At 57.8% G+C, this 23520-nt stretch overlaps 8 protein-coding genes across 8 annotated transcripts; 3 read left to right on the top strand and 5 right to left on the bottom strand.

Annotated features, from left to right (window-relative positions):
• Positions 1-316: 316 nt before the first annotated feature.
• DCS_08052 (fungal hydrophobin) lies at positions 317-848 on the top strand (the record flags this gene model as incomplete). The annotated part of the gene is made up of 3 exons (XM_040805334.1): positions 317-593; positions 656-741; positions 804-848. The coding sequence occupies 3 exons, from the start codon at positions 317-319 to the stop codon at positions 846-848; spliced, it is 408 nt and encodes a 135-aa protein (XP_040655438.1).
• A 4046-nt stretch (positions 849-4894) lies between these two features.
• DCS_08051 (uncharacterized protein) lies at positions 4895-5494 on the top strand (the record flags this gene model as incomplete). The annotated part of the gene is made up of 1 exon (XM_040805333.1): positions 4895-5494. The coding sequence occupies one exon, from the start codon at positions 4895-4897 to the stop codon at positions 5492-5494; it is 600 nt and encodes a 199-aa protein (XP_040655437.1).
• A 1293-nt stretch (positions 5495-6787) lies between these two features.
• On the top strand, positions 6788-7312 carry DCS_08050 (uncharacterized protein; the record flags this gene model as incomplete). The annotated part of the gene is made up of 1 exon (XM_040805332.1): positions 6788-7312. One exon carries the CDS (start codon positions 6788-6790, stop codon positions 7310-7312), a length of 525 nt encoding a protein of 174 aa, XP_040655436.1.
• Positions 7313-7673: 361 nt separating this feature from the next.
• Positions 7674-8955, bottom strand: DCS_08049 (branched-chain-amino-acid aminotransferase; the record flags this gene model as incomplete). Its single annotated transcript, XM_040805331.1, has 2 exons — positions 7674-8806; positions 8886-8955. The coding sequence occupies 2 exons, from the start codon at positions 8953-8955 to the stop codon at positions 7674-7676; spliced, it is 1203 nt and encodes a 400-aa protein (XP_040655435.1).
• Positions 8956-10563: 1608 nt separating this feature from the next.
• Positions 10564-13369, bottom strand: DCS_08048 (trehalose phosphate synthase; the record flags this gene model as incomplete). The annotated part of the gene is made up of 3 exons (XM_040805330.1): positions 10564-10601; positions 10657-13289; positions 13347-13369. The coding sequence occupies 3 exons, from the start codon at positions 13367-13369 to the stop codon at positions 10564-10566; spliced, it is 2694 nt and encodes an 897-aa protein (XP_040655434.1).
• Positions 13370-14362: 993 nt separating this feature from the next.
• On the bottom strand, positions 14363-16124 carry DCS_08047 (putative WD40-repeat protein; the record flags this gene model as incomplete). The annotated part of the gene is made up of 2 exons (XM_040805329.1): positions 14363-14615; positions 14683-16124. 2 exons carry the CDS (start codon positions 16122-16124, stop codon positions 14363-14365), a joined length of 1695 nt encoding a protein of 564 aa, XP_040655433.1.
• Positions 16125-16365: 241 nt separating this feature from the next.
• Positions 16366-17550, bottom strand: DCS_08046 (Transcription factor, FAR1-related protein; the record flags this gene model as incomplete). The annotated part of the gene is made up of 1 exon (XM_040805328.1): positions 16366-17550. One exon carries the CDS (start codon positions 17548-17550, stop codon positions 16366-16368), a length of 1185 nt encoding a protein of 394 aa, XP_040655432.1.
• Positions 17551-18561: 1011 nt separating this feature from the next.
• Positions 18562-21162, bottom strand: DCS_08045 (uncharacterized protein; the record flags this gene model as incomplete). Its single annotated transcript, XM_040805327.1, has 1 exon — positions 18562-21162. One exon carries the CDS (start codon positions 21160-21162, stop codon positions 18562-18564), a length of 2601 nt encoding a protein of 866 aa, XP_040655431.1.
• Between the last annotated feature and the right edge of the window lie 2358 nt (positions 21163-23520).

The following is a 23520-nucleotide window of genomic DNA, read 5'->3' as shown; positions in this document are numbered from 1 at the left end:
TGTCAATGAAGGTACCTGCAGAAGCACTCTACGAGCATGCATGAGACAATTTCCGGCCGACGTGCCTGCAGACGGCCCATGTCAGTGAGCGACGGCCCGACCTCTCAGGCCCATGCCTCTCTGCTTGCGCCCGACCACGAGCATCTTTCGTTGTGAGCAACAGGAAAAAGATTCTGGTCCTTTTGAGGTATAAATATCGGCCTTTCCCTCCTATGTCCTTCACTGCCTTTCTCCATCACTCCAAGACAGTCTTCTTTCCAACCAATACTCAGAATCATAACCAATTTTCAACGCGTCCGAGCACTCCAACGCCAACATGAAGTTCCTGACAGTCCTTGCTCTCTTTGCTGGTGCCATGGCCCTTCCGAGCCATGGAGGCGGTGACGACGGTGGCAATGGCGACGGTGGCAATGGCGACGGCGGTAATGGCGACGGCGGCAACGGCGGCAACGGCGGCAACGGCAACGGCGGCAATGGCAACGGCGGCAACGGCGATGGCGGCAGCTACGTGCCTTGCAGGAGCACGCTGTACAGCAACCCCCAGTGCTGTGCTACCGACATTCTCGGTGTCGCCAACCTTGACTGTACCACTCGTAAGCTGGTTCTGCTCGGAACAACTTTTGATCAGACGGCTCTTGTTAACCGAAACATTCAGCTCACCCATACCCTTACTCTCCGAACAACTTCAAGAGTATTTGTGCCGCTAGCGGCAAGACGGCCCGTTGCTGCGCCTTGCCTGTCGTACGTTTACAGATCAACTACTGGTACTAGACTGTTGCGAAGAAACTAATCGTCTTTCATAGCTTGGCCAAGCCCTTCTTTGCACGAACCCTGTGGGCATCAACTAGAGAGCATCGCCTGCAAGTCCCTCGTTGGCTTTACGTCAGGGGAATCAGGAAGGCTCCGGCTGTGTGCACGCGCCGATGTGAGGCTGCAAACTTTCACAAGGGGATTGGAATACTTTTGTCCGTAGATATAATTATATAGGAAGGTCGTTAATTTACATAATGGCGGCGGGTTATCGACTGTTTTCATGATGCCGTGATATGCGTGAGATGAGAATCAACAATTCATGCATTGTCAGTAATATTGATGTCCGTCGATGATATTGGTGACCACTATCCATACACTCTTGAATCATGTCGGGCATCGTCGTTGTCACTGCTCGCTTGTCTGAGACTGTCTCAAGTCAATATCGATAAACAGTGTAGGCTTGTCGTCGGTTGACATCTGCGACACTGGCGAGTCTGTAGTATATGTAGCCTATCAAAGTAAGAATCTTTTCTTTTACACATTTACAAAAAGGTGCCACAAGCGAACATGTCTTTGATAACTACGGAGTACTTCGGGCTTGATTACTTGCCTCGGGTCCTGGCCGGCCTGTGGCCGACAGCGCACACCGTTTGGACCCCGTGTCGGGATTCGGCCAGAAGTTTGATGCGGCTATATAAGGTACCTGGACATACCTCAGCCTCCCGAGAGCAAATGCGCCCGCTTTCGTATTGCCTAGCTCAAGATGGGTGCAGAATTGACGGCAGGGCTCTGGACAGCAAAGCAATTCACGTTCTGTGTCTGGGCTAGATCGAGCTTCGTCCTGGCCGGTTGACCGGGCAGAACCTTGCACATAGGGTGCCATCTTTGGCGTGTCCAGCAGCAGGCGAACGATGTGGTTCAATTTCTTGCCGGGCGTCGGGGTAAAGGGTGATGTGGTAGCGGTTAAGTCACTGTCTGGCCAACAATGTGCCCTTGGTTCCGTAGGCGGGCCGCTAGGGGAAATCATGGCCCAAGGAAAGGCCTTCGAGGCCCAGGGACGCTGTTTTGAATTGAATTAATCCTCGAGCTCTTCGTGACGGAGACTTTGTGCAAAGGGATGCCGCTCGAGTACCTTGGATATAGTCAAGGTTACTATCGCTGCGGCGAAATGGTCGTTGGAGAAAGGGTGGTGAACTGACGAGAAGATGGGATTGACGCCAGGTGGCAACATTGCACAGCAAAACTCGATCTCGGTGCGTGAAATGGTGAGAAAAGGACCGTATGCCCTCCATGAGTAGGAAGACAGTAAAAGGAGAAGAGCAAGCGGCGTGACGAAGGCGACAGAGAGAAACAGATGAAGGTCGGCGTCGAGTTGAATGAGTGGTCGGGTTGCTATGGAGTGAACGCTGCCGCATCATGAGAAAGGTGGCATGGCTGCGTAAGCAAAACAGTTATCCCGTAACACCCTATGCAAGACTTGGTATAAATCACCAGACACTGAGCATCGAGTAAGCGGTAGGTCTATCATTTAAGTGTCACTTACATATGGAGAGGAAGACGGGTCGGAGGATTGATGCGCATTTTTGCGGCCAGAGCAAAGGATATCCAGACCGGCAAACAGGGGCTGCCAGAAACCTTCATCTGCAGGTCACAGGCAGAACAGAAGCATGGCGGCGGCGAAGGAACAGCAGCCTGTTGATCAACGTCACTGAGCCGTCTTCGACGCAGTTGCGAGAATCCCAATACCTACACTACACCCCCCAGCAGGACGATGGATGAAGGCTTGCCACTGTCATCCTTTCTCGCTCCAATTTTTCGATCGTGTTCACAACGAGGGAGCAGGTCAATGTCGGCGAAAATAACGGCATTAAATAGGCGAACAAGCGCAGACTAGGCCGTTGGAGGGAATGGAAGGAGGAGAAGGTGAAAAAGGACGAGGAAAACGAGGGTGGAAAACAAGGCCGGTGAACGTGTCCAGACAGCAGCTCGCCGCTCGATGAGGGAGCCGCCAATGACAGATGTATTCTATGGAGAACGAAGGAAGTGGCGATCGGGATAGTCACTTTGGAGGAAGGAGGTGGACAGCGTGACCACTTGTGGATTTTCTTTTTGCCGAACCATGTTGCCCACGATAATCACCAATATTTTACGTTCGAATCTGTGATGCCACGGATGGAAAGAGAAGACCAAACCAACCGCCAAGGATCAACAATAAAGCCAGCGGTGCATGACGAAGACAAATCATGCACTGTTCTACATCTTGTGAACATAATTCTAGGATGGCAAAGTCCGTGGGCCTTTGCACAACACGTCCGTTTCCCTGACTACGGCCCGACGATGGATTAGATCGTTACCCTTCCTCACTTCGACCTGCGTACAAAATATGTGCCAGATTGAGCTACACTGGGTGTCCCTTCGCAACAGCTGGACGATACAATTGGATGGCTGGCCGCCTTCAGGCGTCGACGTGCGGATAAAACACGTCTTGGTATGCGTTGAACTGTGCGTACCTTGTCCACACCATCGGGTCGTTGGCCTCCCTTGAGCGTCGACTTGCGGATAAAGAACGTCCTGGTATGTGGTATGTGTTGAACTGTACGCGTACCTCATCAGTACCATCGGATCGTTGGCCTGCCTATCCCCGACGACATGCGGATTAAAGACGCCCTGGCCTGTGCTAAACTGTGCCTAGCGTTTCCAGATTCGACAGGACGATTGGATCATAGGCCTCCAGCTCTGCGACATGCGAACAAAACATATCCAAACTGGGTGTCCCTTTCATTGAATCGACAATACGATCAGACCCTTGTCCTCCCTCTCATCGGTGACGTCTCCGCCAGGCCGTCCTCGTCCGCTTCCTCTCACGACCATCCTCTGCTTCCTCGTCCCACGACCGCTACGTTGGTACGTGACACCGGGAATAGCACGCGGCATTTGCTCCCAGCTCTATTTTTGGCATACAGCCATTGACTTTAGGTCTCTTCAGCCACTTCGCTACGTTCGGCGCCGACGACTGAACGACGAGCAGAAACTCCAACCGAGGCTTGAAGATTTAAGTTTCCGAAAGCTTGGCGCACGTCGCCCTACATCTTGTTCAACTTCACACACTTTGGCGGGAGCCGACCTAACCAGAACCGCCTGCATGCTAGCTCGACCGAGAACCATGCAGCCGCTTTGCTGCCCTTGGTTCCGATACCCGAACGGCGACCCCGAGCCGGACCGATATGGTTGCGAACTCTAAAGATAGACCCCGTCCTGTCCGAGTCAACAAGGGTTCCACACTTGCTGTCATTCCATGACAGCCGAATTCCAGAGCAGCGCGACAGCCATTATCGCACTCGATGATCAAAAAGACAATTCAACGATTCCCTTGTGCAACAACGTAGATCATAGCTTTCTGGCCGAGGCCTATCTATGTGCTGAGCAATGGCAGAACACGGGCCATCGCCAGGAGAATGTGACAGTCTAATGATGAGCGTTTGCCCGTCGTATGGATGGCTTCGAATCGCGCTCGTTTTTACTATACCATGAACGGGCCAAGCAGCTACTTTCGCATACTTGGGCTGAAAATTCCATGAGCAGAATCATCGCAGTAGTGCCTCGGCACCTAGATACGGCTTGATTTTCTCTCCCCCAGGCCAGGGGCGCTTGTCAGGTTGCTGTGTAACCTTGAGCTTGATCTGAACTCACACGTTGCCTAGGCCATGTCTCCATCCGGTGCTGCCCATCCGCATCGTTACGTCAAGCGTGGAGCCGGCCCGGCATCGTCAGTTCGCCAAGAAGCGCCGCCGGAGCTTGATGAACTGGAAGCACCCGGTAGGCGCCACATGATATAGACACAGGCTGCCTGCCAAGCACCGAACAGCAATTATAAAAGACGACAACCGGCATCACTCTTGATGCCTGTCGTTCAGAGTCCATTCTCAACAAAGATTACATTGCTCTACTGGATGTCAACACTGAACGTGGCGCATAGTACGGGACTACTATTTCTGTTCCGAACTTGACCAAGTACACACGACGAAACGAAGCATTCCTTCAATCCCTCGTCCGCTTCCACGGCCATTGCCCATAGAGGCATGAAGAAAAGCACATGAAAGGGACATCAAGACAAGCCCGACATCGACAATAACGTGGCAAAATGCGCAGCGGCAAAATGCATCAGTGTCTTCTCGCCACCCTTGCGTCCCTCGCCGTGGCGGCCGCCCGACCGGGCGAGTTCCAGCCATGGCACGTCTGGTGCAATACGCTCAACACCAACGACGTGGACCAGACATGCTACTGCAACAAGTACTGGGAAGCCGGCTGGAACGGCACTGATGATGTGTATCAGTACAGCATCGGCATGGAGCTCAAGACGCAAGAGCACCTCGACTCGGCGAGCAACCTGTTCGCCGGCATAGAGAACGCCGTCCGAACGGGCCAGAGTTCGTTTTCGGCCAATGTCAAGGCGTTATATCAACGGACGGAGCAGACTCGCAAGATGACCGTGGAGGTCAGTGGCATGGAGGGCCGGGACTGGCCCGAACTCTACAGAGTGGGCGCCATCCGCGCATTCAGGCGCGGCACGTACGAGAGGGGCCGGCTCGTCGGGAACATGAAGTGGTATATCCGATCAGATACCAAGTACTGGAAATGGACTCCGGAAGAATGCTGGAGCGACAAAAAATGCGGCGAATTCAACCAGTGTCCCTACGACGAGGGGGGGTACATGTCCATAGGTGTGGGTGAGCAGGTCTAGCGAATCGCTCGAGGAGAGTATGCTATTGTGCCGTTGCATTATTGATCCGGGTGCTCCGTACGGAGTACTTACATTATTTATTTATGTATTAATACCCGCGTGCCTAACATTGGTCCTGTTATTATTCCCCTTGTTATGGAACCACCGCAGGCAGCGATGGGCTCGTTGTATCTGCCTGAGACTAGTTTCGTAAGAAGCAATCTAGCATTGACTCCATTGATTATGTAGCACTATGGTCTCGAGCTATCCCCGAGCATTCTATGCCGTAAGAAGGGTAGTTGGGGCATTCTGTAGCTTTCGAGCTCTCCTTAAGCTCTTAGCATCTTACTTTTGCAGAGCGTACAGTTGGAGAAACCACAGGAGCGAAAATAAGGGGAGGTGATGTAATTGCTGGCAACATGTGCATTCTTCCAACTGTGCCTCTGAAAATTGTAAGAGTTTATGGGCCCGGAAGAGGCTACAGAACTTCCACTGAATAGGAGGAACAATAATGAGTGCTATGTCGGTCCGAATTGTCTTTATCGGGGCATAAGTCTAGGCAGTTAGGTAGTCACGCATCAGTGTTTACATTCCAGCCTATTCCAGCTGGCACTATAAATCTGGCCAGACGAGCGGACGAGATTCACATGTTTTATTGATAATTCAAACGCATCGACGGAAAATGACGACTGCTGCCTGCTCCGCCGAAATGTTGGTACCCTGTTTGGGCCCATCCGTCCTCATTACCGCATGACATCCACCATAGGAACTCCGCATGGAATTGCCGTTGGAACTGACGAGCTTACCTTTCAAGAATCCGCATATGCTCCGTACGATACGAGCACGATGGTTTGATTGTGAATATTGGGCCCAACTCACGCCACCTCGCCGATATTGTCATCATCATCTCGCCATCGCTGAGGCCTGCCATGTTTCCATCGTCCGGGACCGAGTCAGTTCTCGGTATCTGCCGAGGCTGGTGGCCCGTAAGCGGAAGGTCGTAATGCGTCCATGCAAGCATCTGTCGACAACATGCCTCTTCTCCGTGCTCAGCTTTCTGCCCTCTTCTGATTCGAGAGACGGGCAAGCAGCTGCGCAAAGAGGTACTCGAATAAGACTCAGTCATAGATATAGAACCAATGCTCCCGTACCCCCTTCAAGTCATCAAGCTTTCCTTCCGCCTTGATATTGTGTCATTCGCCCTCATCTTTACCTCCTCTCGACCTCATCTCAAGCCCATCTAGACCTCGACGAACATCTCCCGTGTGCGCACAATAGTAGACCCGCTTGGCACACGCGCACGCACTCGACAAGATGCTCATCGTTCGCGCCCTCTCCGTGTTTGCCCTCGCCGCCGCGACCGTGCGAGCCGACGGGCAGTCGATCGTCGGCGCCATCAATGAAATCAAAAGCGACGCAAAGTCCCTCGGCGATCAGGTCACCGCCTACCGTGGTGGCATCCTCGGCGTCATCCCCATCGCCGTCGACTCGCTGCGCCTCTTCGCCTCCCTCCACGCCGGAACGAGCACGGCGGATGATTCGGCGCCGCTCAGCCAGGCCGAGGCCATCACCCTCGCCTCGTCGGTCCAAGGCCTCGCCGGCACCGTCAACGCCACGCTCGAGGCCATCATCGCGGCCAAGCCGAGGTTCGACAAGCTCCTCGTCGTCAACCCCATCGTCTTCCTCAATCTGCGACAGCAATCGAGGGCCGCCAAGGACTTTGGCGCCAGCGTCACCGCCAAGGTGCCGGCCGAAATGCAGCAGATCTCGGCCGCCCTCGTGAAGCCGATCGACGATGGTTTCGCCAAGGCCCTCGACGTCTACCATATTTATCTGTAGACGGCGGCTGGGAAGTGCGACATGCCGTGAGTCGATGAGTGGCTTGGTGGCTTGGTGACTTGGGTGACTGGGTGACCTGGGTGACTGGGTGACTGGCTATGAACGGGCTACGCTGTTGCAGACATCGGTCGTTTGGGGCCCATGGGCATGATAATCATTGCGACTTTTTATTGCACTTCTGTAGTACGTTGGTTGTACAGATGCAGTTGCACACTGCCGATGGATAAGCAAAACAAGACATAAACACAAACCCACCGTCTGCTTCGTCCTCGAAGCGGCGCCTGTCTCCCAGCCGACATCGTCGGTATCGTGGCCCCCGTCGTAGGTGAATAGATGCCGCATGACCGTGATGTCATGCACCTTAGTCCAGCTCATCCACCGTCTGTTCCTCACCGTTCTTCCTCGTCTCCACCGTGGCGCCCTCGATCGTCAAGTCCTTCTCGGTGACGGCGCATCGCCAGCCAAACTCGTCCTTGACCTTGCCCAGCTGGATGGCCTTGAGGTGCGTCAGTAGCTTGAGACAGACGGCGCCGGCATCCTCCTGCGTCTCGGCAATGTAGGTGACGGTTTCCGACTCGCCGTCCGTCGTCACGCGCGGGCCGGCCGGCAGTTTTGCCGAACCGGCCGTCGTGCGCCGGGTGATGGAGCGGATCGGGACCAGCGCGGCGGCCGTACCGGCGGCCATGACCTCGGTGAAGCGCGGCAGCTCGCCGTACTTGATGGACCGCTTCTCCGTCTTCCAGCCGTAGCTGCGGGCCATCTGCTGGACGCTGTCGCTCGTGACGCTGTCGATGACGCACGACGAGTCGGGCACGACGAGCGTCACCTCGCCGTCAAGGCCATTGTCAGCGACGATGCCGATGAAGCCGCTCGTGCTGAACTCGTCCACCTCCTCGTGCTTGGCGCTGTCGAGGTGCAGCGTGATGCCGTAGCCGTCGCGTCGAGCCTTGTCGCTCCAACGCAGCACGGGCGCGTAGTTGCCGCCGACCTTGGCGCTGCCGGTGCCGTTGGGCGCGGCACGGTCAAACTCGTCGAGGATGAGGGCCTTGACCGGGTGGGTGCCGTGGTAGACGCCCGTGGGGATGACGAAGACGCAGAACGTGTACTCGTCCGGCGCCGTGAGGCCGAGCTGGGCGCTCGAGCCGTAGAGCTGGGGTCGGACGTACATGGCGGCACCCGTCTCGTGAGGCGGGACGAAGCCCGCGTTCAGCGCGACGGCGGCACGGCAGGCCTCGAGGAACATCTCGGCGGGGACGCGCGGCATCGAGGCCACGTCGGCCGAGTGCTGCAGCCGCAGCGCGTTCCGGTCCGGGCGAAAGATGGCGATGCCGCCGTCGCCGGGGTCGCGGAAGGCCTTGAGGCCCTCGTAGGCCTGTTGACCGTAGTTGAGGGCCGGCGCCATGCCGTGGATGCGCATGAAGGGGTCCGCAACGAAGCGGAGGGGCGTCCATTTCCCCGTCGTGTGCGAGTAGGTCGATTCGATGTGGCCGTTCACTGCCGTCCACGTGAGACCCAAGTCGCCATCGGCCGAGCTTGTGGCAGAAATATCTCGACCTATTGAGCCTTTACGTACCTTCGCGGACCCGGAATCCGACGTTGGACCAGTCGATCGAGTTGGTGGGCGGTGGAGGAAAGGCAGCCATGGTGATGCTGAGGGGGGGGGGGGGGGGGAAGGATGCTTGCTGGTACGGCTACGGCGTCGGAAGCTGACAGCCTGTTGACGGGTCTCGAGGCAAGCAGTAGAGATGATGGATTCGAAATTACCTTGGATGGTCGTGAAGCTTGAACGCAATCGCCTTGGTGATGAAGGAGTTTGAAGCTCGTCGGCCAACAAGCTTTTGGGCAGGAGAGGGTCGGGCAATGAGTGGGCTGCGCTTGCCATGCCGGCTCCGCCGATATCGGGCAGTGGGGTCGATTCTGCAGGAAAGTGCCGCCCGCAGCACCTGCCTGCCGTTTGCGGGTGGGGTGGGGCCCCAGCCAACTCGTTTCACTCTCTATTAATACAACTTAACAACTACAACTACAACTATGTATTTGCATTCGATGGGACGTGGATTCATTGTCTCATTATTATATTCATTTATACAAGTACAACTAGCGCTTGTATGTGCTTGTGATTGTGTGACGATGACGCATCGAATATGGAAAAGACTCCGAAATCCTACACTCCTACAATCATGCAATCATCCTCATCACATCCATGGCGGCAGAAGGCCTCTGGCCAGAAAGTTGACCTAGCCGACGGGGTATCCTTGACGGATAGGACAGGCATGAACATGACACCCATTCGAAACCTGTAACCGTGCTTACTATGCCTTCAACCAACCGCAGCTTCCGAGCCATCAATGATTGCATATTCAGACTCGAAACTCAATTTGAAATCCTTCGGTCATCCACTTCCGCCCTCCTCACACGGATCATTCTCGATGCTGTGACGCAGACTGCTGCGAGTCATTTCCACGCCCCATGCTCGAGTTGCCGGAGTCGTTACCTTCAAACAGCTCAGTACGATCCATGCGAAATTTGGGGATTAGTGAGCTGTTTTTGACACATGTCAAGCCTCGTCGAGCCGAAGGTGCGGACAAGATTTGACCGCGCCGGGATCGCGACCCTCTGCGTGACGGTAGCAATGAAGGTCACCATGATAAGTGCCACAGCGGTCAGGACAGACGTTGAAACACCACATAGGTTTTGGTTTATACAATGCACATTTGGCCACGGGTTGGTGATTGTGCCAGGTATGGAGGTGTTGACACCATGCCATCTTCTGTCGATCTGCCATCGCCGCAACGCCGCAACGCCGCAACGTCCAAGTCAACCCGGGTGAAGCGAGGGTGTTAACCACGTTAGACCAATAAACACCAATCTTCTTTTCTTTGTACACGACAGGTGGCAGAAGCGGTGCCTGCCCACTGGTCTGCCCGTCGATTATCCCCGTTTGCCGCCATAACTTGCTTGCTTCGTCCACAGCGTGACAGCACTCCGAGATGCGAGATGCCTCTGGCGACAATGGCATATCTCTTCTAATTGCGGTCAATATCTCAAAAATTCTGGACCGTTCGTCATTCCTGTCGACCGTCGTCTTCTGTCCCGAAAGGATATGAGCTGTCGTGCTCCGTATGCCCACCAGCCTGCATAACATATATTCATCTCGAACGGCTCAGCAGTGAGATGATGAACTGCACCAGGAGGGGAAAGTCGCAACAAGAATGCAGGACATGCACTGTAGGTCGTACAACTGTGGCATGCCACTACGCCGAAGCAAGTCGCCGCAGGCAGCTTAGCACGCCTATTGTCCCTGTTAGTCGCTTGTCCGTCACCGTCTCGTTCTTGAAGGCACCTACCGCTCACACCCTGCGTCGAGGTGGACGCAGCCTCCGTGCTGCGGTCCCCGAGGCTCACCGTCACCACCCGCTCCACCGAACCAGCCTGATGCAGCTTGTTCGCCCACTTGAACACCTTTTCGTCTTCGCGGCCGTCGCCCACGACCATGAGAAAGTCGACGGCGCTCTCGGCACGAGCGCTGAGCTCTTCAAACACCTTCTGCGCTGCCGTGCTCTTGTTGAAGTCGGTCGGCTCAACGACGATGGCACCGTCCATGGCAATGGCATGGACGCGCTGTGACTCGCAAGCGTCGTTCACGTGGCTCGCGCAGTCGGACGCCTGCCGGGACGCCGTCTCGTAATCTTCGGCTCCGTCGTAGTGAAAGAGAAGACTGCAGCGCCGCTCCTCGATCTCGGTGCCGGGCGTCCGCTCGAGGAAGTAGGTCATGATGGGCTTCACCGACTGCTTCCAGTCCTCGGTCCGGCTGTTGTCCGTCAGCTCCACCCAACGTTCGGAGCCGTGATCCTTGATGAAGCAGCCGTTCTCGGCGATCAGCCCGAGGTTGGGCACCCGCCGAAATACGCGATCCAGCTCCTCCGGTCGGCGGCCGGACATGACATAGACGACGTTTCGTTCGTCCAGAAGCAGGTCGTTGAGCACGTCCAGCGTCCGCTGCGGGCTGACGGGGATGATTTGGTTGACGGGGCCCCACTTCACGAGGGTGCCTTCGTAGTCGAGGATGAACAGCCGTTGGCTCGACTGCTCGTAGCTCGAGGCGATGGCCGGTATCGACATGCGCGGGACCGACGTCTGGTCGCGCTTGTGCTGCTCATCGTAGGCTCGATCCAAGCGCGAGAGGAAGCCGGCGATCCAGCGGGATCCGGAGTGGCTCGTCACCGCCTCGTACAGGCTCTCCCACCGAGCCTTCTTTTCCTCCTCGCCCATCTCCAGCGCCTGCTTGATGGCGTTGGCGCACTGACGATAGTCCCAAGGGTTCACCGAGAGCTCCTTCTTCTTGAACAATGACGACGTGCCCGTGAATTCCGACAGGATGAGAGAGCCGTGCCTCTGGGGCGGGTAGACTTGGCCATCCTGGCAGAATATGTACTCGTGGGAAGTCAAGTTCATGCCTTCGCGCTGCGTCGTGATCATCAGAGCGTCGGCGATGGTGAGCAAGGCCAGATACTGCGCGTAATCGATATCCTGCTTGAGATAGACGACCGGCTGGTAGGCCAAGGTCGCCCACGAGGAGTTGACGCGCGTCACGATGTCGGATAGCGTCGCGTCGAGATCCGTCTTTTCGCTCGACGAGAGGGCGACCTGGATCAGGACTGTCTTCTCCCGCCACTCGGGGTTCTGGTTGAGGAACAGCTCGTACGACAGCAGCTTCTGCCGCACGCCTCGCACGTGGTCGAGCTTGTCCCGGGCGACGATGAGCTTCTTGCCCTCGTAGCGCTCCTGCAGGATGCCGAGCCAGCGCATGACGTCCTGCTCACGGCGGTGCTTGTTTAGGTTCACCGTGTCGATGCCGATGGCGAGGTTGACGACGTCGACGAAGCGGTCCTCGAGCTGCAGGCCATCCGGCGTGGCCTCGACCGTGAGCAGACGGCTGCACGTCTGCAGAAAGTGCCGGCTGTACTCGTGAATCTGGAAACCGATGAGGTTGGCGCCCAGCATGCCCTCGAGAAGCTCCTTCCGGACGGCGAGGCAGCGGAAGACTTCCGACGAGGGAAAGGCGACGTGCAGAAAGAAGCCGATCTTGGCCTCGGGGAGCTTCTGGCGAACCATGCTGGGGACGAGGAGGAGGTGGTAGTCGTGGATCCAGATGACGTCGCCCCGTTTCCAGCTGCCAACGATCTTGTCGGCGAAGGATTGGTTCACGTTGACGTAATACTTCCACGAGTGGTCCTCGAACGCCTTGCTCTTCGGATTGTCGGGGATCTGGTAGTGGAAGACGGGCCATAGTATCTGCTTGCAGAAGTGGCTGTAGTGACCGTCAAAGTCCTTGTCGGAGCAGAAGACGGCGAGCATGTCATGCTCGGCGGCGAGCCGGCTCTCGATGTCCTGCTTCTGCTGCGTGCCCTCCAAGGCGTCCGTCGGCATGCCGAGAGTGCCGACCCACGTGTACCCGCGAAGCATGCCGTCGCGGGCAGCTGCCTCGGCGGCGTTGCGGAGGCCGCCGTTGCCCTGGTCGGCATCGACAACCTTCCAGGGCGCGACGGAAAATACCCTGTCGGAGCTATCGCTTCGAATCATCGAGAGGGGCTGAAAGATGCCGCGACGACCCAGGTCGCGCGCCTTGTCGAGAGCTCTGTTGCGCTCGAAGATTTCGGTTCGCGATGGCGAGTTGGCGCCCGAAGGGATCTGGAAGGCACGGGGTCCCCAGGAGGGGACTCCAGCATCGCTGGGCGAGCCTGTGGCGCGCGGAAACGAAATTCGAGGGCCATCCTCGGGGGAAAACGGGTTCATCGAGGGATCATCGTCGACAGGGCTATCGGGCGGTGTGAGGTCCGCTCGTTCACTGAAGAGGCTCGGCGGCGGCGCCGTCGTCGGTAGCGTCGACAGCGGCGTCGGTCTACTCTTTCGACGTTTTGCTTCGCTTCTTTGCGGGGGCGTTCCCGGGAGGCGGAACTGTATCGTCTTGGGGAGGAAGCTGCCATGGAATTAGACATTCGCCGGTGTCGTGGGCCGAGAAGAAGGGATCACCTACAGGGAGCATATAAAAACAGTCATCTTGAGCTTCAGCTCGCCCACCTCGCATGCCTGATCCTCGGACGAGAAACCTTGCCGCTCTCCCTTTTCACGATGGCAGAGGGTGACGTCGTCTCTTCTTTATCTGTGCATGTATCGATTGGCTATTGGATCGAGCTGCGGACACCCAGGCGGCGAATGTCGATGGTGAGGAGCGGGAGGAGCGAGAGGAGCGGGAGGAGCGGGAGGAGCGGGAGGAGCGGGAGGAGCAGGAGGAGCAGGAGGAGCGGGGGGAGCAGGAGAAGTGGGCAGCGGACGTCGATTGAATCTGCGTATACAAGCTTAAGAGATGAGATGCAGATGTGTCCAGGAGCGAAACAAACTCCCTGGAATTCCTGATAACTTTGTCGATTGAGAAATGGAGAACGACACAGGAGAGGTCGTGGATTTGGATTTGAACTTTAAAGAGGGGAGGTCTTTAGCCAACTTATGGTGGGGGAGAGACCAAAGTACAGCACAGTATGGAGTAATTACAGTGTACTGTAGGTAGAACCGAATGACTGGTGACGTCGGTCCTGTTTAGTTGCCTTTCGGACCCGATTGAATTCTTACGTAATTCATGGTGCAACTACGGAGTTCACCTGCAAATACAGTACTTGTACTTGCTTGCATCACGGCGTAACGACCGTTCCGCTCGCTCCGACACGAATTACCATCATCGGGCTCCCGAATTGGGTTGCTCCATCCAGGGCTCTGGTTCATGTGATGGATGTTGGGTGCTTGCAGTGCTTCCTCACTTGACGGCGATCGCGTCATTCCACCAAGGTCTGAATGAACCGCTTTCCAAGTTCATTGGCGCAGCCAGGTACACCCCATCAGCAGCAGCTCCTTCATTCCGCTCATGCCGGCACTTGCGTGTCCTATCCGATTCTTCAACTGGATGGAAAAGGAGCCGAATAGGGCGGTCGGTACGGCTTCACGACGCAAAGGCGTGCGGGCTTGCGGGGGCATCGCTTTCGGTTCCGCTTCCACCGTCTAGTTCTGCCACAGGCGCACCGCTTTGTCTTTCCCGCCGCTGCCTACTCGCTTCCCGTCGGGCGCCCAATCTACTGCCCAGGCCTCGTCGCTGTGCCCTGGGAGGTCAACGGCGAGCTTGTGGGTGGCCATCGACCAGACCTTGAGCGTCGTGTCCTTGGAAGCAGTCACCAGCAGGCGAGAGTCGGCCGAGAAGGCGCACTGGTAGACGGTCGCGACGTGGCCACGAAGGGTGTTGATGAATTTACCGTCCCTGTTCGGATCATCTGTCAGCTGATTCTTCTTGACACTTGCCGCATTGGGTTGCCTCTCCGTCGTACCTTGCACTCCAGAGCTTTGTGTGGTTGTCCCAACCTGCGCTGGCGATGAGGGTGCTGTCCGGTGAAAAGGTGACGTGGTTGATTTGCTTCTGGTGGCCAACCATGCGGGCGACGGGCTTCGTCCCTTGCGATGGCTCCCACAGGTACATGGTGAAGTCGTCGCTTGCGGAAACCAATCGCTCGGAAACCTTGCCCTGAATCTTGGCCGCCTTTTCGAAGCGCGCCTTGGCCTTGGCTCGCTTGCCTTCCTCCGTCGACGGTATCGGCTCGTGGTCGAAGAAGGCGGTGCGCAGGGCAAAGTCGGTGGACAAGGCCAAATGGTTGATCCAATGAGCATGCGACGACAGGGTGTGCATCAGGGTGCCCTTCTCGGCGTTCCAAACCCGCACCATCTTGTCATGGCTGCCGGTGTAGATGCATCCCGTGCCACCCCAGCGAACGCAGCTGACGGAGCTCTTGTGCCCCGACAGGACGTGCTCCGTCTTGCCCGTGTTGGCCACCCAGACCCGTACGGTCCCGTCCTTGCTGGCGCTGGCGAGCCGCGGGGTCCCGTCCCTCCACAGATGGTAGGGCTCCCAGGCAATGCTCGTGATCCACTTTGCATGTCCGGTCAGGGGACCCGATCCCATGAGCTTTCCGGTGTGCGGGTCCCAGAGCCGGACCGTCTTGTCCATGCTGCCGGTCGCGAGCCTCTTGCCATCGGGGGAAAAGGCGACGCACAGAACCCAGCCGGTGTGGCCGCCGAGGGTGTACTTGGGCGTGCCGGTTTCCGTGTCCCAGATGCGGGCCGTCTTGTCTCCCGAGCCGGTGGCCAGTATCGAGCTGGTCGCGGGGCTAAACTGCGCCGCGAGGATGGCCTCTCCGTGCCCCGGTATCCTGTGCGACATTCGGGTGACGGCTTGAACCTTGAAGACGGCCTGGGGCTCGGCCGTGAGCGTCACCGTCGTCTCGAACGGGTTTTCGATCCCATGGCTGCGCAAGAGCTGGAGCAGATCGGTGGGGAATTGGTCCACGATGATGTCCGTGTCGGGGATGTGGATTCGGAATCGATAGGGGAGGAAATCTTCCTTTTCCTGCGGACAACGGTCAGCAGTGGCCCACGGTGGCGACGGGGTGCGAGACGTGCCCTCGCAAGCAGCGTGTTCAGAAGCAGCGAGAGATTCTTCTCCGACGCATCGGCGAGGGGAACTTCGATAACGTCGCAGGCTTGCTTGCCGTCGCCGTCGAGGAAACGGGCCTTGAAGGAGCCTGCTGGACCCGTCGCGGCCGTCACATCCTGCTGGATTCGGCTTCTCTCCAGCACCTCGCGCTTCTGCCGTTTGGACGGAGGGGGTATCACTGTCGCCATCTTGGGGACGGAAAAATGTTTGCAACCGGATTGCTGTCTGCACAGCTCCGGCAAACTCGTGCAACTCTTGATGACGATGAGAGAGCCGATTCATGGTGGAGCGGCAAAAATCTAGAAAATTTGGGCGGTGAAGCAAGGCACGAGGCACTAATGCCCATCGATCAAATGAACCCCACATAACTGTCGTCATCTAGTGGACTGCTGCACGAGGCTGTTGCACACGCACGGCTGCACTCTGAAGCGCCCGATTACGCCGTCATTCGAGATTATTCTTGGAAAATTCAAAGAAAAAAAGGCCGTAAATTTCGTGCATCGGCGTGAGTAGCGAAATGACGCTACGGGTTGGGTTCTGCAGTCGGTGACTGCTGGGGATTGGCCAGAGCCATCGGCGGCGATGGCTGTCGGCCCGCCGGGGCATTGGGCCGCTGAGAGTCTCGAGGAGGCTGCTGTGAATTTGTTCGGCGGCCTTGCGACTGCCTGCTGCCGCGTAGTCTCTTCGGAGGCCCGGGGAACAGCGGGTAGGAGGGCAGCGTGCGTTTCTCACCAGAGGCGGTCACCGGCGCCAGAGGTTGAAACTGCATCTCGGCCAGGGCCGGCGCATGAGCAAGCGTCGCGTACTCGTGCGGGCCGCCTTGCTGCTCCGGCTGCTGATGGGCCGCCAGCTGCTGTGTGAAGGCGTCTTCCTGCCCCTGCCGCGGTTCTTGGTAGGGAACGGAACCATGCGGAAACACTGCAGGGTTTCCCGGGTGCGGGACTCGCGGAGCGCCTCGCCGATGGTTCGAGTGTTTGCCTCCCTCGCCCTCGAGCCTCGTGCGGCTCCCGTCGACGTCCTGGTGCCGCTTTTCCTGGGCATCCTGTCTCCTCTGCCGCTGCACCTCCTCGTTCTGGATGGCGTAAATGGCGGCGATGCGGAGCTGCATCTGGGCAAGAATGCCCATGCGTTCCGGCTGAGACATCTTGCGATATTCGTTCTTGAATCGATGAAAGGTATCGCCGCTGAGTCGAAGGACAGCATCGGAGACTCCGGCCACCTGCAGCGCCGCCTGGCTTTCGGCGTCCGGCGGAGGGCCGTCTGCGATTCGGTCAGCGGGTTTCCTTCCCAGATCGGTCCGTGTCCGGCAGGGCTCGCCTTCGTCCTCCAACTCGTCGTCGACGCCGGTGGCATCTGACGGCGTCGCCGGCTCTGGCGTTCCCGGTTCGTGATTGTGCTGATCGCAGATGATGGTCAAGACCCAGCCGCCAACCATCTTGCGGTCGACCGCCTTGGCTTTCCACGGACAGTCCGTCTTCTTCGTCGACGTCTTGTGCTTTGTTGCCGAACACCTGTAGGGGCGCCCGCCGCGCTCGCAGCAGAGGTCGACACGCATGGTTGGCGCTCCGGGTCGGCCCCGATGCGACCTTGCCTTGACGACCTTGTAGCCTTCCCTTTGCGTCCGGTTGCTGAGCTCTTGCATCAAATCGTCAAGGGTTGAATAGACACCCTCCGTGGGCACCGTGACGGCCTCGAGGATGCCGAACATGACGACCGACGTGTCGGTACGGGCGCGCGGCGCGATGTGACGCAAGTACGGCACGGAGCACGGTATGAAGCATCGGGCTTGGCGCTTGAACGAGAGCGAGCTCGGAGTGTGTGTATTTCTAGCGCGCCATTGTGTGAGACAACGGAGTGGATTCAGAGTAGGATGCAGCGCCGCGGCTAATCATCGGGATGTGGCTTTCCAAGCCTGTCTGAACATGGTGCCCAGATCAGATCAGATCTGATATGCACTTACCGAGGACAGAGAATTACTTGTGATGCTTGTGCTTACATGCACATGCACAAAGGGGGGTTCACATGCAACAAAGCAGGAGAGTTATACAAGTCTACGTAAATATTACTGTACCCCGTAGGCACGTATCGATTCAACTCCGAGTAGGAGAGCGCTGCTTCTTCTGTTGCACTCCGATGTTGCACTCCGTCTCGAGGTATTGCACTCTGTTCCAAAGTAGAGGGCTCTCTAGTGCAAAACTCCGAGTAGGAGAGCGCTGCTTCTTTTGTTGGATCCCGACTCGAGGTAAGTATTGCACTCTGTTCCGAAGTTGAGGGAGGGCTCTCTAGGGACTAAATCACTCAACCATCGCCTTCGTTTTCGCAGCCGGTGGATTGCTAGCTACATATCGTCACCGTAGCTCTCCCGTTTCTGGCAGGACAAGAAATTCCGCCTTCATAAATGGTGGTCACAGACAGGCAGACAAGGCCGGTCGCAAACCGAGTAAAGGCACCAGCAAGGGAAGCGGCTACCAGTCAGGGTTCCGAGAACGGAGCTTTTGCCGGCTGACTGGTTCCCAACGACGACGATCTGGGGCAGCTTCGTCCTGGATCGTTATGGAGCTGCCCCGGATCGTTGTCGTCGGTGAGCAGAGTAGCCAAGTCGCCGCAGCAACCCGCCGCCGCCGCAAGAGCCAGCTATCGGAGCCCGCTGCCGGAGCTAGCTTTAGGCGCTCCCAAGGGGACGAGATGAACGTCCCTTGCTCGTGATGCTGCAATGCCATCAGACCTGGGATCCAAGTCTCATAGCAGAGGCCAGCTTCTGCCGGGTGGTATGTTTCTGGTTCGGAAGGCTGCCCTCCGTTCTCTCCGTCCTGTAGCCGCCCTCGGCTCTGTATTGCCGTTCGGCATTGTCAATATCGACCTTCTGGGGACGAGGCGGTGGTGGGGGCGGCTGAATGGGCGGCCCATCACGTGAACCTGCGTCGTAGGCATCGTGGGTCGAGTCCCATTTGCGAGGCACCTGGTAGTTCACATCCACGCGATGCGACTCTTTTGGCTCGAGGCGTTCCGGTTGATACGGGTTTGAAACAGGCACCGGCGCAAGCGGGGTGTGGATAGGCGTATTCGTCGTCGTCATCTCCTCGCCGCCGTCCGTGTCCACATCCTCGTCCGAATCGTCGTCATGGGAACGCAGATCGCTGCGCATGGCTAAGCCGGCACAGATGCTCTTGGCCTCTTCGATGGCTGCCATCTGCTTCTTGAGCGCCAGGCGACGATCGCGCATCTCCTTGTTCTCGGCCGAGATGGACTCGATGGTGCCATCGGCCATGCGAAGAATCTCGATGGGGTTGAAGAGGCGGAGCATGCCGAGCAGCAGGTGACGCTCGACGACCTGGGTGATGACGTTCCTCGTGAAGATGCGCGCCGTGAGGTCGTAGTAGATGAGCATCTTCTCGAGGACTTCCTCGGCTTCCGTGTAGGTGCCGCCGTTCTCCGTCGCGTCGGCGCGCCAGCGAATCAATCGTTCCTCGTACTCGGGATCGTAGGGTTGAATCTCGAGCTCCATGTCGTCCGTCAGCCGGGCGAGCTCCTTGCCGGCGCTCTCCATGAGCTCGCGCATCTTGACGTCGAGGAAATGGTACCGGAGGGGATCGCGCATGCGCAGGGGCCACACGTGGTCGATGACCTCGCCGAGGAACTCGACGCAGATGACGCCGAGGTTGTCCTTGTACTCGCGGGCCAGCGTGGGCCAGTTCCGAGAGTAGTCCTGGAAGAGGATGTAGGGCGCGCGCGGGTTCGAGTCCAGGGGCAGCTCGTTGCCGCGGATCTGACGCAGGAGCGGCTCAACCTCGTGCCGAGCAAAGTCCTGCTTGGACTGGCCAGCCTGGGAACCGGCGGGGCCGGCGGCCGAGTGGCTCGGACCGGCACCGGCGGAGGCGGCGGCAAAGTTGACCCTGCGACCTTGCTGGCGGAAGAGGCGGGAGAAGCGCTCGGTCTCCTCGCGGACGCGGGCTCGCAGCTTCTGCGGGGGCGTGCCCTGGGGAGTGCCTTGGCGGGCGAAGAAGCGCTCGCCAAAGGGGTTCTTGTAGTTGCCGTTGACGGCCGGCGTGACGAGGTTGTTGGAGCTCGTGAAGAGCTCGCCCATCTGAAAGCGCATCTCCTCGATGGTGTCCTTGGCGGCGCCCATGGCCCGGAGCTGGGCCTCGCACGTCTCGTGGGCCTGCTGGATCTGGCGCCGCAGCGTCCTGACGTGCTTGCCGATGTGCCTCTGGAGCTGCGCGCTCAGCTTCTGGCGGAGAGCGGCCACGCCCCACATCTGGGGGGGCAGATCGGACCAGCGGCCGCGGGTGAAGAAGTCGGCCTCGTGCCGGGCGCGGTCCTCGTCGGCGAGCCAGCGCTCGCCGGGACCGGGGTTCAGGAGGACGTACCAGCCGAGCTTGCAGCTGTTCTCCTTGTCCTTGTTCATGACGAGGTCGATGAACTTGGCCTCGAGGCCGATGCGCTCCGTCATGTCGGGCTTGGTGAGGACGCCGATGGTGCGCGATCCCTTGGGGTCGAAGCGGCGGGCCTTTTTCAGGATGGGGGCTTGGACGTAGTCGTTGTTGCCGCCGACGACGGCGAGGATGATGGTCCGGGAGCTCCTCATGTAGCGCTCCGAGAGGGCGTCGATGGTTTGGATGTCGGCCTCGGACTGGTCGCGGTTCGCCACCCGGACGAGGCCCGGGAGGTCGACGAGGGTGAGGAGCGGCATGTCCGGCCCGCTCTTCTCGACGACGAGAATGTCGCGGGCGGCGAAGCGGCCGGGAAGGTGGCGGGGGGCGATGAGCTCGGTCGCGTCCCTCATCATGGTCTGGAAGGAGACGTCGCCGGTGAGGCTGGCGCCGTACTGCAGCAGCTTGGCCTGGTCGTTCCACGGACGGCTCTTGTCGGGGATGATGGACACCTTGAGCGTCGTCTGCTGGGCCCGCCGCATGCGAATCTCCGTCGCGAACCGGGTGCAGGCGCCGGCATCTCGAGGGAAGGGCGTTCCCGTGAGGGCTTCGAGGACGGAGCTCTTGCCGGCCGACTGGTCACCGACGACGACGATCTGGGGCAGCTTGACATTTTCAAGCCGGGCGAACTGCAGCTTATCGATGAGGTCCAACAGGCCGCGCTGCTCGTTGGCGAGGCCTTGGGTGTCGAGGGAGGACTCGATGGAGGGGTCCATCTCACGGCTGCTGCGTCGGTCAGCAGCGAAACCAGGGACCACACGGACGGCGTAGGAGAGGGGAGGGGTTCGACGAACAGCGAGCCCATGGCGACGGGAATTGCGAGCGGGGGGGGGGGGGGGATGCGGCAATGGAAACGATGTCGGGCGTGGGAGGCGACGTCGATGCTGCATTATTTATCGCCGCCCCAACACGGCGTGAAGACGGCGCGCTCGTCGACGTGCACGTGCATGAACTTGCAGTACCTGGACGCGAGGTAGGCTTGCGCGGCCCGCGTCCACGACCAGGCAACAACGAAGAATTATGGTGACGGGCACTGCGCCACAGCACACCAAGGCGGCAAGCTTGTCGGCTGATGCGTCCACATGTCGTCACCAGCGGCGGTGCGGGACCGTTGAACCGGGTTATGGATGCACCGGATTACAGTACTGTACTTGATTGTACAAGTATTACGCGTACATGTATGTGTATTTCTCGGTACACCCAAGTACAGTACATGAACACCTACTGCAAGTAACAAGTATACTTGAACACGGCTGCAAGTAACAAGTGCAAGTACGGAGCACAGATAGTGGAGATGCACCGGGATGCACGGGGATTCGGGGACGGATAAACACGACAATGATGGACGGTGAAGGATGATGATGGTCGAGGATGGGCGGCGATGGTCGAGGATGGACGGTGATGGTCGAGGATGGACGGTGATGGTCGAGGATGGACGGTGATGGGCGGTGATGGTCGAGGATGGGCGGTAATGGTTGAGGATCAGTAGTGATGGTCGGGAATGGGCGGTGATACCGAGATGGACGTTGCCATGCTTAGGTACCAGGTACCTAAATAGGTACTTGCTCACCGTACCTGTAGCCTGGAGGAATACACTGACGGTGTCCCGTAGCATGCACTGTACTTAGGTACTAAAGTAAGTGTAGCGAAGGATGGTAGAGTGTGGCGCAGCAGAATGTCCAACCAGATGGAGAGGCGGTGCTGTCGGTGTAAGTAACTACAAGATTAACATTACTTGCAGGCACTCCAAACAGTCAGTACGGAGCATTACCGTGGGTGTATGACGTACTATCGAGGGTATGCGCACCCATGGCTTCAACACTTGTACGTTCTTGTGCATCCGAGCCCGCCGGGGCAGAGAGGACCGATAGGCTAACGATCGATCGAACCTAATCAGCAGCTGTTTGAGGAGGCAGCCTGACAGCAATAACGCCTTCTTTTGCATGTGCCGATGAATTGGAGAGAAAAGAGGACAGAGCCACGGGAGTGAGCATCGACGGGGTAGTACGCAAGCATGCCAGCTCGAAGAGAGGAATCCTTAATGTACAAATCCAAGACCCATTCTACCAGGATGCGAGAACAACACAATGCAGCATGACTACCGGTCCCTTGCAGTAGATGGGCGACGGCATGTATTCAGTTGATGGGCCGAGATGCGTGGTGCTACGAAAGGTTCACACCGTGCATTTTCACACTGCGCAGCGAAAGGCAAGTCTCTGCAGCCGCCTGTCGATGCACTCCCGGCAACCAAAATCTAGTCCAGGCCTCTGGAATAAGTGTTTAAGCGAACAAGGTGGCAGGGTGCGTCTACGGTCGCCAGCATCATGCACTCGCACTCGGTGATGCTGCACAACCAGTATGTACTTGTTTATCTATTGATACCCGCCTTGGCATCGTCGCCCCGAGATTTGGTTCGATAGCTCCCGGGGCAATGCAACGGTGAGGCAGCCTAAACCCACAGTGTCTCGGGCCACCCCAAGTAATCCCACGGTATCTTGGCGATTATCCCACGTTGTCATGACCCAATTCGGTAGACTGCTTGTAATATTATTTAATACAAATGATCATGACCTAATTTAGCAAGCTATTCCTGCTCCATACTAGACGGTGCACAACTGCCTTGACTGTCTGCGCTGCTTGTGCACCGCCCACGCTGTCTTTACTGCCTGCGCTAATTGTACGCTGCGTTTGCGTGCGCTGCCTTTACTGCCTGTGCTGCCTGTGCTGCCTGTGCACTGCCTGGACTGCTGTGCACTGCCTGCGCTGCTTGTGCACTGCCTGCGCTGCTGGTGCACTGCCTGCGCTGCTGGTGTACTGCCTGCGCTGCTTGTGCACTGCCTGCGCTGCTGGTGTACTGCCTGCGCTGCTTGTGCACTGCCTGCGCTGCTTGTGCACTGCCTGCGCTGCTTGTGCACTGCCTGCACTGTCTGCGCGGCCCTCTTTAAATTATCATGTTGTCAAATCGAGCGCCTGGCCTTGCCGAAATGCAAGTATTTGCCTTGCCTTGAGCGCAGAGTGCATGTGCAGCAACTAAGCGGCAAGGAGTGAATGGGACCTGCACATCACCATGGCAGCACTCCGCAATACGGCAATTTTCTTGCCACAGTTCGCCTCAACTTTACGGCAGAATCATTGCGACTGCCGCATAATGTAGAAAAATTTGGAACATCGGCTTAGGTAGCGTTAATGGTGCAGATGGACGGCGTTGACCGGGGATGTTGATGTTGATCTTGCACCTTATGGACGAG

This window comes from Drechmeria coniospora, chromosome 03 (genome assembly GCF_001625195.1).
Source record: "Drechmeria coniospora strain ARSEF 6962 chromosome 03, whole genome shotgun sequence".
Classification (NCBI taxonomy): Eukaryota; Fungi; Ascomycota; class Sordariomycetes; order Hypocreales; family Ophiocordycipitaceae; genus Drechmeria; species Drechmeria coniospora.
This window is presented reverse-complemented; position numbering and strand designations above follow the sequence as displayed.